General features: G+C 43.8%; 1 protein-coding gene and 1 pseudogene across 6 annotated transcripts; both read right to left on the bottom strand.

The window, feature by feature from the left end:
* Window positions 1-299: 299 nt before the first annotated feature.
* On the bottom strand, window positions 300-5,717 carry LOC112876146 (annotated as a pseudogene).
* A 1,227-nt stretch (window positions 5,718-6,944) lies between these two features.
* Window positions 6,945-19,520, bottom strand: LOC112875259. 6 transcript variants are annotated; one of them, XM_025939046.1, is made up of 18 exons: window positions 19,175-19,520; window positions 16,069-18,116; window positions 15,769-15,945; window positions 15,265-15,323; window positions 14,887-15,162; window positions 14,538-14,757; window positions 14,385-14,460; window positions 14,009-14,061; window positions 13,808-13,921; window positions 12,155-13,726; window positions 11,966-12,084; window positions 11,382-11,481; window positions 11,080-11,257; window positions 10,244-10,314; window positions 9,007-9,128; window positions 8,037-8,924; window positions 7,573-7,663; window positions 6,945-7,486 (listed from the first exon to the last, which is right to left on the bottom strand). In XM_025939046.1, the coding sequence occupies exons 2-18, from the start codon at window positions 18,104-18,106 to the stop codon at window positions 7,470-7,472; spliced, it is 6,171 nt and encodes a 2,056-aa protein (XP_025794831.1). In that variant the 5' UTR covers window positions 18,107-18,116; window positions 19,175-19,520; the 3' UTR covers window positions 6,945-7,469. The 6 variants fall into 6 exon arrangements, with proteins under 6 accessions (XP_025794831.1, XP_025794826.1, XP_025794827.1 ...); XM_025939041.1 differs by having other exon boundaries at window positions 14,887-15,323; XM_025939042.1 differs by having other exon boundaries at window positions 10,244-10,311; window positions 14,887-15,323.
* Window positions 19,521-19,911: the final 391 nt, after the last annotated feature.

Here is a 19,911-nt window from a genome sequence, read left to right as displayed (position 1 = left end):
TTGGTTATACTGCATAAATATTCAAAGTTCAAACTCCATTCCTGACTAATGGTTCTTACAAAATTTCCCTTCCAAGAATGCCATAATACTAACGTACAGCTAGGCAGGTAGATTTGACTAATAGTTACAGTTTGGAGTTGAATTCCTCGATCTTTAGGTCTTTTTTGACTATCAGCACACATTTTCCTGTATAAACTACTTCACGGAAAACTAAAACATGAGCATGATTAGCATGTCAAGAACACCGTCCCAAATTGTTTCATCAAATTCTCATGTTTGCATTCTGGGAGAATGTAGAGTAGATGCATACATAAAGATTGATAACACATTTCACTTAACATATGGTTGGAGATAAACGATGTGGAAAAGTTGTTATCATGAAACCGGATTTCTTATCACCTACAGATATTACAAGTAATATCATCTGTAGGACACAACATAGAAGAGGGTGCACCTCCCTCCAAAGATAGATAGTTGCTACTACAGCTTCAATTTTTCTAGATGGTTTTTTCCATCAAGCTTTGCTTTCAAGAATTGTGTCAAGAAATCCCGATAGCTTGTTGATCTGTACCGCACTTTGTCACCTTTCACAAACTCTGGCAGAGGGCCAACTATCAGATCCTGGCAAGGTTGGTGGAAAACTGCCACTGAAATTCGCTCTGTATTTTGGTGTATCACGGCCCTATGCTCAGCACTTCTAAACTTTCCATTGCTCAGGATCTGTAAATGATGAATAACTCATTAGTACATCAGTACAGAAGATAACAGAAGCAGAGCATGCCCTGCAGCCAAAGATAACAACTGAACATTTCTAAGCATCTCAGATGAGATGACAAAAATCTAGTCCTACGTATATAAACATTCGATCTGTTATTTGGAGATTTCACAACATAATGTATACAATAATCTTACAAATAACATTACTTTTTAGTTAATACCTCAAGTATGTCGCCAACATTAACAATGAGTGCACCATCCAAAGCGTCCACAGCAAACCACTTGCCATCCCTCTTGACTTGCAGGCCCTGCACATCTTTCTTCTGTAATAATATTGTCAGGCCACATGCGTCGCTTTGTGGTGACAGCCCTAACACCTGATCAGCTTGCCAGCATCGAGGGTAGTAGTTCATCCTCATGCCCTGAGGCTGACCTTCAAACATTCCTAGCAGCGATGCTGGCTCAGCGCCCATGCCCTTGGCCATGAACTCCAGCAAGCCCACGTGATAGCTTCGCTACCTCCGAGGAATATACATCCACAGAGTGCCTAAATTCAAGAGATACTGAGATTATGAAACAGTAACACTTATCATGAGGTAAATTCACGGTTTTTAGGTGATTGGATGATTTTTGGAAGATAACCTGAAGGACGCAGGGTTTGTAGGCCAGAAACGCAAGTCCCTCGACTCAACTGGACGAACATGAAGGAAAAATCTGTCACACCAGTCCAGTGTTATCAGACGCAACAAAGACCTGTCCGTAGCCTTCAATCCTGTTTGGTAGCTGTGAGTAAGCCTTCTTGGCTTCAAGTGGCTGCCTGAAGAACTCAGCTATGTCATTCATCAGGTTCTCTGACACTTCATCTGGAACTCCATGGTTGATGAGCTGCAATTTGTTCCATGAACGTTCAACTACACACTTTTCAAAATTCAGAATAATATGCTGGATAAATGAACAAATCAATGGATCGGATGTTATATGCAAGAAGATACATCTAGTATCTGTACTGTGCAACCAATTGGCACATCTTTCACTTGTTTTTATCTATTTGCCTACTCATCCAAAGCTTGAAATATCAAGAATTTGTTGCTTTTGTGTACCTGAAAGAAGCCCCAGTTCTGACAGGCAGATACCAACTTCACGCACTCCTCCTCCGATGACTGCAAGTCAAATAACTTATTGAGATCGATAATTGGAATTGCCAAAGTACCACCATGGCCGCTGATCACCTCCTCAGACCTAGCCTCCATCCTGGTGTATCTTTCAGGTATCTTGTCATTAAACCCGTTGCAAGCTTCCGCAAGTGCCTGCACATTAGCCACAGGGAGAGATCCAATGGTTCTTGCTGCCATTGGTATTCCCAAGCTTGCACAGTTGCAGGGCAGTTGTTCGCCACTAGCAGTTTCTCACATGGTAGAGATGCTGCTGGAATATAGATGTGCTTCAACCTGCTAAAGCAGTCTCTGTTGACCTTGATGATGCTGTCATAAAAAGATGAAAACGGGAAATAGAAAAATAATGAGTAGTGGAAGGTGGAAGAGAGAAAAGAAAGAAAGGATGGGTAGCGCATGATTGTTTCCAAATTACGTCATGTCGGAGTGCGGCATTACTGTTATTAGAACTGCTTTAGATCAGTCCATTCAACTGAACTAATGAAGATTAGCCTCTGACTTAAACATTCTGTTTTTCGTAGTCTGAACAATGTTCCTCAATTATTTGTTCCTTAAAACATAAATCAAAACAAAGTATCACTGCCTTGTGGACTCCCCGTGTCAGTGGCTGTTATTTTCAGATCTTTCGCATATTTGACTATCCATGTGGAATGTAAATTCACTAGACAGAGTTCTTTAAAATGCAAAGGTAACATAGAGTAATTTAGAAATCGTTGCAAGAGGCATTTGATAACTGGATGGAATGCTTTATGCAATTTTCGCTTTAAAGGGCCATACTTTTCTGCATAGTATGTACAAGATACAGAATGCGCGCCAAATATTCATTTATAAGCCCTTAAAAATATACTTGAGTATATTGTTCAGATAGTCCGGCACACAACAGCAAAATTACAACGCTGGTGGATTACTTATCACATAAATTCTGAAAGCAAGATACATTAGACTAAAGAATGAAGGCACTATCAACTATAGCCACTCACTAACAGAAGCATCATTTCACATCTGTGCTGGAAACCATATATCAGAAAATGAACTCACTATCAATTACTCATTACGCAGTCACCAACAGAAAAATTAAAAAAAAAGAATACTCTCATATGCCTAGCTTCAAGCTCTCCAAGTACCTTCTGCCTTCCAGCTTTGCAGCAAAGTAGCCCTTGGTGAACTCAACGCTATCTAAAACCTTGTAGCGTGCCTCGCCTGCCTTCGGCAGCTCCTATAGAACTCCACCAAGCTTAGCAGTCTCCTCCTCAGAAAACTCGGGGTTGAGCAATCTTGACATATCTATAACCGGTAGATTATAACCCTCCGCATCGACTATGACAGGATTAGCCTTAATCTCATACCTGACTGTCGGTACATACGGATAGGGGTACCTCCTGCTAGGGTGCCCAGCCCCTTAGCGTGTAGCTGCCGCCTCACAGGTAAGGGCGCGATGGTGTCCGGCTCCGGCGTGTGCGCCAAGCGCATCGTGGTGGACGCATGCCACCACATGCTCAGCCGCCTATCCTCCATCGTCGCCAGGGAGCTGCTCAACGACCAGAAGGTCGTAGTAGTCCGCTGTGAGGCGACCTGCCTCTCCACGGGCCCCGTCTGTCAGTAAGCTGTCTAGGAGGGCCTCCAACCAGATGAGCGCAAGGCTATCTGTGTCCTCACCTTAGTCCTTTGGGTGACGGGGCATACGGCCCGGGCCTGACAGCTGGGATCATGGTCTCCGGACCTCCCTCCCGTGCTCACGTAGGTTCGATGCCACCACGTGCCCACGGGAACAGGGTGCTCGGGAATGGCCTCCACAAGCCCAGACCCCCCAGGGGGTCCGGCGCCGCCGCGTGTGGGAGCCAGACCCCTCTGGGGCCTGTCTATCCGGACTGGCCTCGGGGCCCGGACCTCCCTTTCCCCAGGAAGGGGTCCGGTGCCACCACATGTCGCCTCAAGCTGCCAGGGAGGCGGCTGCTGGGCCAACCCTGCCATGTGCCCGTGGCAGAAGACCTCTCGTGGGGCGCTGGCCCAACTACCGCATTAAATGCGGGTAGGTGGGCTGTGCGTGCCCAAGTCAAAGTATGGCCTGCTCACTGACACACGGGACAGGTATGCTGACACCGCGGTAAGCCCGCCTGTTTCCAAGACGGCGCGTCGTATCACCGTGAACTGTGCGCAAGCGGCGTACAGTCTACTCACGGCACTGCACGCGTGGGTAATGATGGTCTGCTGCAGGAGAGCCGAGGCGTGCGCTGCCACAGTGCGCGCGGAGGCAACAGCGCGGCAGGTCAGCGCAGCTCCTACGCCTGTCAGAGGGCTCTAGCCCAACAGTGACAGCACGTCTTCCACTGTGCGTAACACTGACAGCAGGTACTGTGCCGGTAAGGCGGCACAAGACTATATCCTGGCTGTAGATACGCACATCAACTTCCCGATCGAGAGGACTACAGAGAGGAGCTGGAGAGGAAGATCTCCATATCTCTCATATAACAGGCTCCTGTTGGCCGGACCCACCTGTCGGGCCCCGCACAGTGTAAGCACTCCCCTTGGTCTATAAAAGGGAGAGTGCACCCGTTAGAACAAAAGTTTTTCTCGGACTCTCACAAGGTCTAGACCCACAAGCTGTCCACAAGCACACTCAAGCAATACAACACTCAAGTGGACGTAGGGTATTATGCTCCGGCGGCCCGAACCACTCTAAATCCTCGCGCCTTTCCCGTGTTCATCCGCCCTTTGATCAAGCACTCCTAGGTCTCCCCCAAACTCTTCCTAAACTAGGATTAGGCGGGTGCGTTCCGCCTCCCGGCTGGAGATTTCCTCCGACACTGACATACCTTGACATACCTTTCAGGAACCTCGCCGGTATCACGGATGTTATCTGCAATAACCTGCACACTCTCATCTTGGTCGACGAACTCCACTTTCATTTTGTCAAAGATTTCAGCCATCCTCCCTTGATTTCCTTGAAGCGACAGACTTTACCTGATGCAACTAGCTCAATGACTTTGACTCTTTGAGACAACAGTTGACATCAACTTTGGCAGACGACTTTGAGACAACAGTTGACATCAAGTTTGGCAGACGACTTACCCTTCCTTTTCTTTTTGAGAAAGTGGCAGACTACATACCTACTGAGGCTACAATAGACAATTCACATGAAGGAACCGGAAATAATTAAGATTGGAGCTAGCATGACAAGTAGCGATGGCTTCGGTCTAACCCCAAATGAAGCTACAAGATAAGTCTGCATACTCAATCAATAATTGGTAACAAAGTCAAATCTTCACATATTACACTTTCAAGCGAAGACTTTTTGTAGGATGATGGGCATAACCATAACAAATGCTTGAGGAACACATCGTCTTTGCACCATTTGCAGAGAGCCCAGGGTGTTTGCCAAAAAAAAACTTTTTTAGTTGCAATAGTATGTATGCTAGGCAACTTGCAGAATGGTTCTGCCCCATCGATGACAAATCGACCTGTACAGATTATTAAATGAAGATAATCTTCAGACCCAGGTTCCAACCCGATGCTGAGTTTCTGATAGAGTCGTTATTTTTCTTTTTCTTTTATCAACCCCCCAACCCACCCCGGGGACCAATTTTTCCCCCGAAAGCATCCCGCAGGACCGCGTAGCAGCCGCTCAGTGATCGCAATGACGTGATCACGTGAAGCTCCCACGGCGCATGCGGCGGTCAAAACGCAAACGCTGAAATCGAAATGCAAGTATCGAGCGCACCTTAGATCAGACGCGGAACCGCCGGGGGAAGCCGCGGATGAGGTCGCGGCATTGGGGGTGGGGGGAGCAAGGGGCCAATCAAGCCTTCGTTTGATCCAAGCCCGCGTGATTAGTGAGGAAGCCCAAGCGGCCCCGTCGCCATCGCGAGGACGGCAGGAGGAAGATTTTTTTTTTTAGACCAAAGAGAACAATTTCGACATTTCGTCCAGCTTTTATACAAGGGATTTTGCAAACATATCACAAGATCAAGCCCCAATTTGCCAATTTTGCATCGGATGTCTCGGTAACTGGTGGGACCGGAACCAACTGCAATTTGTCTCTCAAATTGAATAATGGCTCCATCATCACAATCAGTTGTCAAATGATACGAACTCTACAGTACAAATACAAGAAAGACCAACTAATAAAATGAAACATAAGCAAAGACACTTCCAAAAGGTACATCTAACACCTAGAGCATCACATAGACAATATACAAGCTTTTGAAGATGAAGTTGTTCAAAATCAACCAGCTTACTTTTGAGCGATTGTTCACGGGGGCTTCAGCAGGATGGAATGAAATAGAGATACTCGCTACTCTCTTTCGTTTCAAATTGTAAACTTTTTCTCTTTTCTTAATACATAGTTTTTGTTATATATGTAGGCATAGTGTATATATAGGTGAACGGTAAAAATCATGTATCTAAAAGTAAAGACGATCTATAATTTGAAATAGAGGAAATACTTTGCTCAAGCTGTTTAAGAATGCCCAATCGACTGATTTCTCTGAAAAGATTCTGAAAGGAGTGTCTCAAACTCAACCTCATGTCCACACTGAGGGAGATAGCTCCTGTGCTCGCCTGTGAAGCTGGTCGTGGTCGAGTTCTGGGATGGGAGCTTCAGTGCTCGGCAGAATCACAACTCCTCCCATGAGTGATCAGTCTTCATGGGTTTTGACTTCCGAGAGTACGGCTACCTCTTCACCTCTCCTTTGCAAACCCTCCGTTCCAAATTATAGATTATTTTAAATTTTCAGCTATAAATCATAGATCGTACAGCTACTCTCCGTTACAAATCCTCCGTTCCAAATTATAGATCATTTTAGATTTTTCGTTATAAATCATAGATCATTTTAGAATTTCTTATGTATTTAAAAATGCAAAACGCTCTATAATTTGGAACAAGGACAACACAAGGCAGATATTTTGACGAAATTTTTCTTGGAAGTTCCGCACGTGCCAAATTCAGGAACAGTAGATGCATCACAAGTTTTAGTACCGGCTGCGGCATCGGTTATCAAGATCTCTGACACCAACCACACATCTAGACCATGATAGATATTCATACAACCATGTACAAACCAGCAATTTAGCACTCCTGGCATCGTTTCCACTTTCCACGGGTGCAACAAGCATTACAAAACAAAACAAAAAAAAATGAACGATCAACAGCCTTCACTACATAACGGCACACATCTTGCTTCGGTGATTGCAGCCAGCTCGACTTAAAGAAGGGAAATGAATGATCAAGCATCGCTTATGGGTCACGGCCCCACATGACATTATAAACTGTTGGATAAATTTAAGCCACACCCAATTTCTTTCCCAGTGTATCCACACATACTAAAAGGTGGTTTCTACGAGATTAATGGCTATTCTACAACACGGAAGTCGGCAAGAGTTACGTCTGATTCAAGCAAAGCAAAAGAAAATGGAAACATAATAAACTTATGCTAGTTTATCATACATCCGAATCCTTGTGCTCCAATAAAGGCTTCTACTCCAATCCTATCCTTCGGCTTCCATACCGGAAGGCTGCAGCTATGTACAACAAGGAGAGCTGAGGAGAGCTGTTCCACCAAAATAGTGTTGTGGTGCCTTTTCTCAGCCATGAGCTCTCCCTGTTCACACAATAAATTCCATAACAGAATGATCATCACAGAAGGAAAAAAACAAAGTAAACTAAAGAAATAAGTGTAAGAGTTACCTCTCGATGAAGCACTTTTGTAATTGCTCCTAGGAACCTTCTCGCCAGGAACTTTGGAGATTATGAGGGAACTTTGCAAACCCTCCAGTAACTGTAGCACAAAACATTGGAGTGAAAGTTGGCCATAAACAACAAAAAAAATTTGATGTGTAGGTCATTTCAGGAAAATTCCATAAGTTCCACAGCAGGCACGCACACTAGCACCACTCAGGTGTATGAAATAAGCACCGTAACATATCTCAAATGATCCCACAAAACGAAGTATGAAAAGGCTAGAATAACCACAAGAAAATAGCATACGAGTATGTAGTAAGCAAAATTATAATTTCATGCAGAGTAAACAATTAGGGAAAGAAAGAGCCGTACTACTAACATTCAATGACAGAAGGGAATCCAAGGGCAACATCTATATTAATATAAATGTGTTGCAACTTGCAACAGAGATATACTCTTGTTGTGCTTACCCTTGATGTTGGTTGAATTCGCCGGTTAGATCGTCTGGGTTCAGCAGAATCAGAACTAGTCCTTTGGGGCTCACCAGAATCAGAACTAGTCTTTTCAGAGGTTCTAAGTGTACCTCTGTTCACATTACCCACAGCAGGAACATATTTCCTTTTAGCTCGATTGTTAGTGGACACATTCTGCTTGGAAGTAGGATCAGTAGATGCAGCTTGCATTTCAGAAACAGAAGGAACTTCAGTTCTAAGGCTCGTGCCCAACGCAGAATTATTTTTTTCTACAGTGGGCTTCTGAGTGTTGGAAGTGCTTGTGGTACTTCCCGCAAAAGTAAAACTCCTTTCAGAAACACCAGAATTCGGAACTGACATGGGCAAGGAATCCTTGTCATGAACACTGTTAGCTGCAACATTCTGTGACTTTGTAGGTTTAGGTATTCTAGACCTCATCTCAGCTACTCTCCTTCCTCTATTATGATCAACTTTGGAGGTATTTTCACGTGGTCTTGGCAATTGTGGCATTGAATGTTTTGCAAATCTGCTTGATGAATTGCCCTCAGAAATCTTGTCAGATTGGCCTGCATCATAATGTTTGCTTACTTCCATAAACTTCTTCTTCTTTCCATGTTTTGGAACACCGTAGACGACCTTTGATCCTTCTTTCTGCAATCCAGGCCGTTTGAACGCAAGAGCATCAGATTTATTCTCAACTACACTCTTCCCAACGTTGAAAACCATTTCCCTCTGAGACAAACCCAATGGCTTTAGATCCTCCGGCTTTTTTGTATTGTTGGTATTCTTATCCTTGGAGGGACCCCCTGCTTCACCAACAATGGATAGATCGCCACCTGCTTGAAGCAGGTCTGTCCTTTGGCGTTTCTCAAGAGGTGAATCACCCTAAAAACACAGGGTATGGCAATTCGGTCATTGTGCAATAATACAAAGAGAAAATACAAAAAGTCTAGAAAGTAAAACCAACCTTATTAGATTTAGATTTCCTTTCTCTTGCTCGGGACCACTCTGTCCATTGACCATCTTTCCAAACACGTGACGGACGAAGATTCCAACTATCAACCACTAATGACTCACCACCACCTCCAACTGAAAATAAACAATTAGGACAAGGTTAAACTTTAATGATGATAACATGTCACAATACAGCAGATAAAACAATTACAAAAGAAATCAACAGCCCATTGATTCTGTCAAGACTTAAAAGTTATCAGTTTCAGCTCAGGGGCATAATTGAATAGCCCAGTGCTATATGTACCCCCATGGTTTGATAAAGGCTCATTGGCGTCTTTCGCATTTATTCCTGACATTTGGAGGTTTCTAGTTCGTTATCATTTACATTTTATCCAATGAAATCGATTTCATATGTTAATTTGCAGCAACAAAGGTGGATGGTCCACCATGCTTATCAATTAAGAGTAAGAATATATTATATAGCTTCACTTGGCTATGATAGCCCCTAAGTTGTTTGGGGTGAAATCTGTGTGATCTTAGGCAAGGAGAAAGAGACATGTTGTGTATCTAGTGCTTGACGCTGGCCAGTGGCCAACATTTCAAGAATACTACACGGACAGAGTTGCAGTTACATGGAAAGTTGCAGATACTAATGAAGAACAATAGCACTTTATGTGCAGGCTCCACATTGAAGATGATTTATCGATATATTGGGTTGTTGGGGAGGACGGCCTGGACACACTTTGAAAATTACATAGCACTTAAGAAGCTAAAGAACAGCTGAGGTGGCTGGCATGTTTAATCTCCAGCAAAACTGATTAACAATGCTGCAGCCAGGGACAGAGACTGCAGAAGCTAAAGAACAGCTGAGGTGGCAGGCATGTTTAATCTCCAACAAAACTGATCAACAATGCTGCAGCAAGGGATGGAGACTGAGGAAGTATCTCATAAGCTGTGCCATCTTCTTTTTTGTTAGAAACACGCAATTATTAGAATAGTTTGTTATATTAATCTAGTTTGATGTAGCATAGGAATGTTGTTTCTGCCAATTTGAAAATTCACAGTGCCACTATGGGCTTCCTCTTTTGGCATCTCACACCTGTAGTCCACTGATGAATGCCAAACCGCTGTATCTAGCCTTTAAGGCTCAGTTCTAAATATAGTACTCAAAAGAACACATATATAACATTAAAATTACACCACCAGGTAAAAGGGAGAAAAACGTGAAGAGGAGGCAGAATGCAAATTACCTGAAAAATGTACAACATACTTTGTCTCATCACCCTCATAATTCTGAGCAATAACTCCCTCACGCCAACTGCTAAAAGAAACAAGCATCAGATAAAGTAAATAGTAACTGAAGGACACTGATTCCACAACAAATAGTAAACTTGTATCAAGCAGCAATTTAAGCTGTAATTCATGTCATAACAAGCAACAGAAAATGGATGGTTCAGCTAATCACATGTAGAAAATATCTTACCAATTTACAGCAAGTACCTTGGGAACTTACGCGAAAGCTCTAACAAGATAGAGGTGAAAAAATAAAGCCAGAATAGTAGTTCAAAAGAATTGGGACCTACGCTCAGACGTAGAATAACTTCATGCATGGGTAAACTTCAATAACAGACCCAACAACTACAAAGTATCTAATGCAACAAACCCAGACAAACGAGGGAAAGAGATATGAAGAAATTTGGTCTCAAATGCAAGTAGATCAAGTAAACAAAACTTCCTGTTTCCCTAAGCTTCCACATCAAATTTCACTTAGTTTGAACTATGCAGTTATGGCTGATTCTTGCCAGACAGATCATCATATCATAGGACCGACAGAATATCAGCGAAACCACGATTAGTAAAAGTAGTGTTAAGATCCCTTTTGAAATAATTGTGAACTGGTTCTGCACATTTAACCTCCATCCTAAAATAGTGAAATGGTGGAAAGCATTGAAAAGTATAACATCAAGCTTTGGATAAGCATTAGCTATCCACATTCTTCAACTGCTTGGCTCCCAAAATAAACATAATCTGACGATTGGTAAAAATTAGAGAATTTTCCATGAAAACTGTAGAGAACATTGAATACCTATCATTGACCCAAGCATCTACGTGATCTCCAATAACCCATAAACAACTCCCTGCTGTTTCCCTGCGCCGTTTCCTAGTTTTGAATTTGGTGAGGGTTGCAGGGTAAGGAAGACGTATTTGAGGCGGTTTATCCCCATCTGGAATCAATGGCACTCGTTCTTCATGAGGACCAGTTCCTGAAAAAGATCGGTTAATACAAGGCCTAACAGCTAAATGAACATAGCTAGATGTGAAAAGGTTAAAAAAAAAGTGTGACACCATGGAAGGAGCATCAAGACAAAAGCACGAATGGGTACCCACCGTTGTGGTTGTCATAGCTGACAAATGCATTATTTTCATTTATATCAACAACCTTGGCAGAAAACCAAGCTACTCCAAAACCACCCTTGTCAGATAATACCTGTTGAACACAAAATGAAATGACACTTTCGAAGGTTGAATAGTTGATGTCGCAAATCACATTAGATCACAACAAAGCTGACAAATACTTGTACTAATAGAGAACATGTAAAAACTTAAGGATGTCATGACTGTTTCAAAATGTAAGCAAAGTACATCAGAAGTTTTGTGCACAAATGAAGCATAAATCTCAAAAACGAAATGAATATATTTGTTAGCAAGGACTCCAATATTGTTTCTATGATCATTACTAACATATTAATATTAAAAGGTTCAAGCAACAACATTTTCTGATTTTTATTAGTGTGTGAATTTAATTGGATAGCATTTCTGGAAACAAGCAAGGGAATATATCGGTAAATATCATAGATTATTAGAGTACATACTATGAAGAACAAGAATAACAGAAGGTAGTTCCAGAATCCAGAGTTCAGAGATAATGCAGCACACTGACTACCATATACAAACCAAACAAAGAAACTGACCTCGACAGCAGATCCCTTTTCAATGCCATTCCAGATAATGCTTATTGGTGCTGTACTATTTCTGTTACCATCAAGTGCCATAGTGGTGGGAACATCTTCAACCCCATGTCCTAAATTAGCTAAACAAAAGGTAAACGAGCTGGAGGTGAACAATGGTATTGGTATGCCAAAAGTTTATTGTAACTTTACCTGAGTGTATTCCTTCTGGCTGCAATTCTTTGCCACTTGAAGATGGCTCCAAATTTGGTAGTGCTTGATCATATTTAGGTTTCCGACCACGCTTTCTGCCAGATTTACTGAAATTAGCAGGTGCATCTACCTCCAATGTTTCTGTTACTGGATTGTGATTACCACTTCCAGCTTTATTCCTCACACTCTCAGACTTCCAGTAGCCATCCGGGCCAGCTTCTAAGAGCTCCCTTAGAGTAAAAGGTAGTGGTTCACCCATTCCAATAATAGTTCCGGCTCTGAACACAGCCTCCGCAGCGAGCTCCGCAGCTTTCAGTATGGCATCCAAGTTTTCTGCACGTTTTGCAGCTGCAGATGCCTCTTCAACCCTCTTTCTAGCAGCCTCCCGTGCCACTGAAATGATGGAACCCGGGGTACGACTGTTGTCCTTAATTTTCAGAGATGATGCTGCTGTTGAACTTGACAGGCCAGGTGGATTGCTACTGATATTAAATTCACCAGCTTCATGATGCATGGACTTTAGAGATGTAGAAGAGCTAAGTGCTTCCTCTGCCATCATCTTCGCCTGCAATGCAGCCTCTGACGCCATCTTGGCAGCTTCTGCAGCTGCCTTTGCAACAGAAACTGCTGCTTCAGCAGCAGCTGCAGCTGAGGTAAGCTTCTCTTCAACTTCACGAGGTAACTTGTTTCTTGAGATTGTGGATAGATGGCTCCATATGCCTTCTTTATGCCTAACTGCCTCCACTGAGTGCATACTTGCACCTTTGGCTTGTCCAGTTGATTGTTCTATTGCACCACGGATCTGTTCCGAAAAGATGATTCTTTGCTCACTATCCATACCACCAGTGATCTGGTAGTTAGGTAAAGAGGTGATCTGACCTGTGTTAGGAACAACCCTACTAACCAAAGCATTACTTGGAGAATGGGTAGATAAAGTGAATCCTGATGTGTGCTTAGTGGCAGGAGTAGAAGACGTGACGTCTGTTTTGAGCTGAGGGGAGGCAGTGACAGATTGCTGTTCTGGACTTGCTGAAGCTTTCTTTCTTTTTCTTGGCTTTTGTGATGCTGTTCCATGCTTAGAGCTAGAAGCTGGTACCTTCTGTTTTTCATCATTCACAACAGCCGCTGGAGAAGAAACAATAGAAGGTGCCGGACTAGGTGGAACTAAAACAGGCGAAACAGTATGCGAAATGGATATATTTTTGGATGATGCCCCCTTTGCGGTTTCATTTGTAGGACCAGCTGGTTGCATTGATGAATCAAATATTAAGTTTTGTGGTGGAATCAGCCAGGGTGCAGAACGTGGACCAGGGCTCTGAGTATACCAGGGGGCAACACCAGGAGACGGCTGCCTCATGTGTGAATTATATGTAAATGGTGATACTGCCTGGCTAAAATCCAGATGAGTACCTCTTTGCAGGTTAAACGTAGAACTACCGAGAGGCACATTAAAAGTTGGAGAGTGCAGGGTTGCAGTAGAATGTGCTGGTACCACAGTTTTGCCACCCTTTTTGCTAGCTGGTGCAGTTCTAACTGTTGTACCCTTACTAGCTTTTTCAGGCACGGAACTACCTGCAAACTCGAATGATCAGGAATAATTAGAAAAAAAATAGATATATGTCATATATATACATTTATATCTGATATGCTTACCTATACGTGAACTTGTGGGGGTCTCTAAACCAGTATAAAGTGATTTTTGGTACTGAAATCTTTCAAGAGCAGCTCGCCAAGCTGCCTCCCATGTAGGTTTACCACCACCACCTACTGTCCATTTAACAAAAAAAATCTGTAAGATACATAGAGAAGGTGGAAAAGAAAAAGGATTACATTCTACAATGAAACTGGACAAACCAGACTCTCCGAAAGCTGCCACCATGTAAGCCTCTCCTGGTGGTGTTCCTTGACTGCCCAAAGAAAAATAATTAATGTTAAATTGCACATCTGAAAATAAATAGTTCATCGAATCCCAAATATCATCTATTTGAACTTGGACACAAGAATTACGGTGAGGGGCACAATGTACATATTGTCCGTCAATTATTGGTAGAGTTAAGATAGGAGGCAAGTTAACTGCATTAGTTAGGCCATTGGGGTGCACTTAAGAAGGGGAAGACATGGAAGGAAAAGGTAAAAATTTGCATTCGAGTAGTCATGGACTTATGCATTTGAGAGAAGGCTATATGGACTTATATTTGGCATATGAGTAATTTAAGACATCATGACTCACATAAGAGCTCCATAAACAAAAATCTGTGCACGTAGCTGCAAATGCTGTGGATCTGTGAACGGAAAATTCACCAAATCTGCAGAAGAAACAGAAATATTTAAATCAAGTAAATTTAATAGCTCTGAACTGTCAGAATATAGGAGGTTTGTATACCAGAACAGTCAGGGGTTGGTTGCTGCTGTGACTGCTCTGGCGGTGAACTGTTACTCTTGGTGCCATCGCCAATGTTAGAGTTGTCTGACGGGCCACCAGCACTTTCAGCCAATTTCCTTTCTGACAGCTGTTCTTTACCAGCCTTTGCAATAGATGTTTCCTTACTATCATCACTTATACTCTTCAATGAACTTCCAGGTTGAGGATTTCCTGGGGTTATCTAAAATACGGATACAATAAGCCATGTTAATAGGTCATACCATCATAACTAGCTAATCCCCACCCCCACCAAAACACACACACACACAAACAAACACGCACGCACAGAGAGAGAGAGAGAGAGGCAGACCTCGGTACTCTGAGAAGCTTTGTATCTAGGGAACGGGCTCCAAACAGGGCTATGAGCTTTCTCAGATGCATTTGGTGGAGCTCCCACCTCAAACGAGAAGCTTCTATCACCTCCTGCTGTATTAGTCTCCTCAGAACCAGAAGCAGATTCTACATTTCTGGTAGAACATTGTTTTGAGCTCTGAGCAGCATCAGCGGAGGCTTCACAATCTTTTGGATCCCCAGACTGTCCATCTAGTGTATGATGAAGTAGTGCACTGCTGCCCTGTCCACCTTCCTGGGGAGAGGGTTCGGAACAACTGATCACTAAAGGGGAGCCACATGTAGCGCTGGTACAGATTCCATTACCGTTGCCAGATTCCACTATGCTTGAGCCTACCTTGCCCTGGGATGTAACAGTACCAGGACTATGGTTTGTACCATGATTTAACACTGCATCTGTTGCAAAAAAAAAAAAGTCACATTGCAGCCCACAGTTATTCCGGTGCTTAAGTTAGCAAGGCTTAACGCGTATATGAATACGCTGGGAATGACAGCTTTACATAGGTGTGTTCATCTCCCAATCCAAATTCTTTGCTCAGACTGGGGATTACGATACAGGAAGAAAAGTACCAACAGATTACACTCACTAACCATCTAATTTTTTCCACTCCTGAAGCTTAAAATGTACATTAAGATAGGTCAATAAGTGAATAAGTGATTATAGTACACATGTGACACTAGTGACTAAGATAAGCCTGGTACATATCAGGGAAGGCATTATGGCGCATGCATGATAGACCATAAATGTGCAGAGTCTGAAATGTTGGATTTTCTTCTTCAAAATGGTGAGCACAGGAATTATAATAGCTGCATTGACATTGTGCTAAAGCAAACAACTGACCTTGCACATGTGCATTCAAATCATTGCTTGCAGTTTGCGGAGTTTCGACAACCTTTTCAGCAACCTTGCCACTTGATATGCCTAATGCAGGTGGTGTGGCTGGATCTGTATGATGTTCACATCGTACCGAAGATCTATCAGTCTGGCATTTTGGTGAAGAACCATCTGGATGGTTACCTGAATGGATCCCAGCATCATCAGTTTCATTGGTAAAACAAGCTTAAAAAGCACCCAACACTTCAGAAAAATGCCCAACTAATCGATACCACAATAGGAGAAAAACATAAACAAAAGGCTCACCTGATTTATCCTGAGCTTCTCCTGTGGGCAAACCACCCAAAGAATTAGCCTGCTCTTTGTATTCCTCCTTTTTTGCAACAGAAACAGTACTACCATAAACATCAATGTTTGAGTCCGCAGGCACAGCTGACATTACCCCACCTGGTTCAGAGCCAGGAGAAATTACATTGTTGTCCTCATCTCCTAAAGCGGACTTCGCACCTTCCTTGGATGGCACCTCATGATTTATCGTGGACACAATCAAATCCTTCTCATCTGGTAAAGCAGAAGAATCAGCAGCAGAAACACCTATTGAACAGCCATTTTTATCCGCTGGAGTACCAAAAGTGTCAGTAACAGTGGTTGAAGTGATACCACTGCTTGAACTGATAACCGGTGCTGACATTTTCTCATGAGGCCCAGAAGTAGAAAGGACCAAATGCGAGCTTTCAGGCTCCTCTTCTATACCAGGAGTATCACGTTCATTGAATGACCCCTCATGATTTATTGAGGGAATGGTCGGATCCTCTGAAGCATTGAAAGCATCAGCTGAAGAGTTTTCAGGTGCAATACTGTCAGAAGAGTCAACCTTATCTTTTGATGTACCTGTTGCACCACTAGCATTTTCTTCATGGTTATTTTCCACCATTTGCTCCATATTTCCTGAAACTACAGGTATTTTCTCCATTGTCTTTTCTTCCATGGCACCACTTTCTAGGTTATCAACAGAATCTTTATGGTGCTCCAACACTTCAAGTTTTGATTCATCACCAGTACAGCTGATGTTTGTACTACTGGCTCCAGCATTCATTGTTTCTTCAGGAACATCAGTGGCATCAGTGACCTTTCTTTTGGGAGACAGAGAACTGACAAGATGAGGATTAGAATTTCGTGAGTCTGCCTCAGATCGGTGAGATAGAGCAGAAGTTGAACTAATGCCAAACTCGTTGACTATGAGTTCATTGCTCCTGTCAACTGAACTACTCAGACCTTCAGTTCCATGTTGCACTGGGGAAAAAGATGGCTGAAGAGTGCTGTTGACTATATTACAAGTACCATCACTTCTGTGCAGCTTAACTGGATTTGTAATGGCCTCTAGCAATCCATCAGAACTTTCTGACAATAGAGTTTCATTGCTAACTTGACTGGACAAGTTCACAGCGCCCAAAGACTGACCAGCACATGACAAACTTTGTAGTTCAGGTAGTCCTCCTTCAACTTTATTTTCGTTAAAATGGCAAACCTTCGAATCCTGAGGCACAACATCAACCTCTGGTTCTTTATTATCCTGTTCAAAGTGATAGGAATCAGTGACATATATATTTTGAAGGGGAGCCAACCCTGTGAAAGGTTCATTATTCAAGTTCCTAGAATCTACTTTGGTGGAGGGTACATTGAGTTTGTCCAGAGAAAGGTCCTCCTGAACTCCTTCAAAATAGCTGCCAACAGCTGGGCAGCTTCCTGATGTGTTATTTGAAGAGGACAACTTCTCACTTGCTATGCACTTCTCAGCAACAGAACCTGTTGTCTGCTCAGCTTTCTTGTCCATCAAGAAAGGAGCTCGGAGACTCTGAGACTGATCTTTTTCAGTTGGCACTACAGTACTATCTGTCGGAGAGTTAGTGGATTCAGGATGCACGTTTGACTGATCAATTTGACTGTCCGTACCACTTAACTGAAGGTGTGCATTACTGTCCATGTTATCCGTTGTCTCATTTTCTCCCACTGATTTCAATAACATTTCCACGGATTCCGTGGATGTTGCCTCTGACCAGACATTATTTGTTTTAGATACAGAGCACGATTCAGCAGCACTGGAACTAAAATCAACAACACTGCTTCCAGTGGACAAAACCTCAATCCAATTACTCTCGTGCCCTTGTACGCTGAAAAATGCTTCTGAATCTATCAAATTATCAAATCGAAGATGGCCTTGTAGCTGGTCCTCGATATCAAGTTTTGGCAGTGTAAATGGCCGCAAACCTGAAGGGAACCTGTTACTGTCTTCACCAACTAGTTGAAAGTTTTGGCTCTGAAAATCACTATCGTCATGATCCATGGGTGTATGCCTGCAAAATAGAGAAGTGTCAAACATAAAGTCAAAGTCCCTGTTAGTCAAACATATATTAGCAACTTGGGATAAAAGCTAAATATATTGGAGCATCACATTTACATATAACACAATTCATACATGGGAGAAAAACTACCTAGTCACTCATTCTTCAGATGGACATCCCAAAAAATCATTGAGCAAAATAATACCATACGTGCGTGTGTATGTGTGTGTAAGATAAGGGGTAGTGTTTTACGCGGCAGGCAGCATCTCAGACAACTCTACAAGACCACCACCTTGTACCCACTAATGATGCTTGCTGTATAACAAATAACTCGCACAAAACATAGTCACCGGGAACGTGGAACGCCCCTGCGTTCCTCGTTCCGGGAACACCGTTCCGGGGACGGGACGTGGGAACATTTTCGTCCCAGCTGTGTAAAAATCCATCTCAAGTGCCGTACCACGTTCTAGTTCTCGTCCCTCGATCCCATCGTCCCAGGAACTTGGTGACTTAGGCACAAAATCAAAGGTACTCACTGAAACCACAATGAATGGTATGGCTGTTCCAAGGCATGAAAAGAGAGGCAAGTTCTACATGAAATACAATCTCCTAACAGAACATCCTCTGTCAACTAAAACCATACCCCTCCTGCCCCGAGAAGACAACATGGTGACGCACTTTGACCTCAGCACCCTGAGTTCGTTAGCACTACAGTCCCAGCAAATGAGCAAAACATACCCTCCACAAGCAAAGCCGCAATTTACACCAGTTGAATTGAACTAATCAAGCTCGCAAACCACCTGAACGAGTCTGACGGCACATCGCATGATACAACTTTAGAACGGCTGCAAACCCTAATTCCCAGCGTCAAGCAGGAACCGCAACTGCACCCCGTCGAAAACACCCGAAAACAAGGCGGTCCAGCTCCAGTGCCACCCACCACAAACCCTAGCACGCCAAGCTACGCGCAAGACCCGGGTAACCCACAGGCCACAGCACCCGCACACTGCAGCTCAGAAGCAAGGCCCGCCGAGTAAAAAGACAATAGAAGGGGGAAAATGGAGAGGTACCGATAGGGATTCGCCCGCCCTTCTACCACCCTCCATCCGTGAGCGGAGTCGTCGGAACCCTAGATCCTGCGGGGCGGCGGGTGCTGCTCATACCCCGGCGCCCGGCGCCGGAAACCCTAGCTCTTCAGCTGCGGCGGAGGCGGAGCCCGAAGCGTCGCGGTCGGGGCCGGGGGGCGGTGGCCGGCGGCGAAGCGAAGGTAGCGGAGGAGGCGGGAGCGGAGCTTGGTGGAGACTGGGGAGGAGGAGGTGGTGGTGGGGTGGGGTTTTGTGGTTCGGCTGCGCAGGGAGGCACCACGCGGCTCGCGCACCGGGCACCAGTCACTTCCTGGGCACAGGCGACGCACTGGAGCGGGGTTGGGGGGGGGGGGGGGGGGGTGCGCTGGGTTGGCTTTTGGTTTTGGGTCTGGCCGGGTGACCGCCTGGGTTGTGACGAGACTCTGGTCTGTCGCGACTCGCGAGGAGCGGCGTTCTGAGTCACTGGGAAGTGGACCGATGGAGCGTGACTTGCAGGTGTCAGCGCTTCTGTGGAGTTGGCCCGTGGACCACCGGTCGTAGGTATGAAGATATACGAATTTAATAACGCTCAAAGGAACAAATCATACAAACTACATGATAGGAAATATCAAATGAACTTTCATGTTTGCTCATTTTGCCGTAATAAATTAAAAATCTTTCAGAATTGTTACTTTTCTGTTGACAAAATAGAGTAAATAAAATATCTCAAACTATCTAAACAT

The sequence above is a fragment of the Panicum hallii genome, chromosome 9, assembly GCF_002211085.1.
Source record: "Panicum hallii strain FIL2 chromosome 9, PHallii_v3.1, whole genome shotgun sequence".
Lineage (NCBI taxonomy): Eukaryota > Viridiplantae > Streptophyta > Magnoliopsida > Poales > Poaceae > Panicum > Panicum hallii.
Note: the sequence above shows the minus strand (reverse complement) of the source record. Positions and strands in the feature narration are given on the sequence as shown.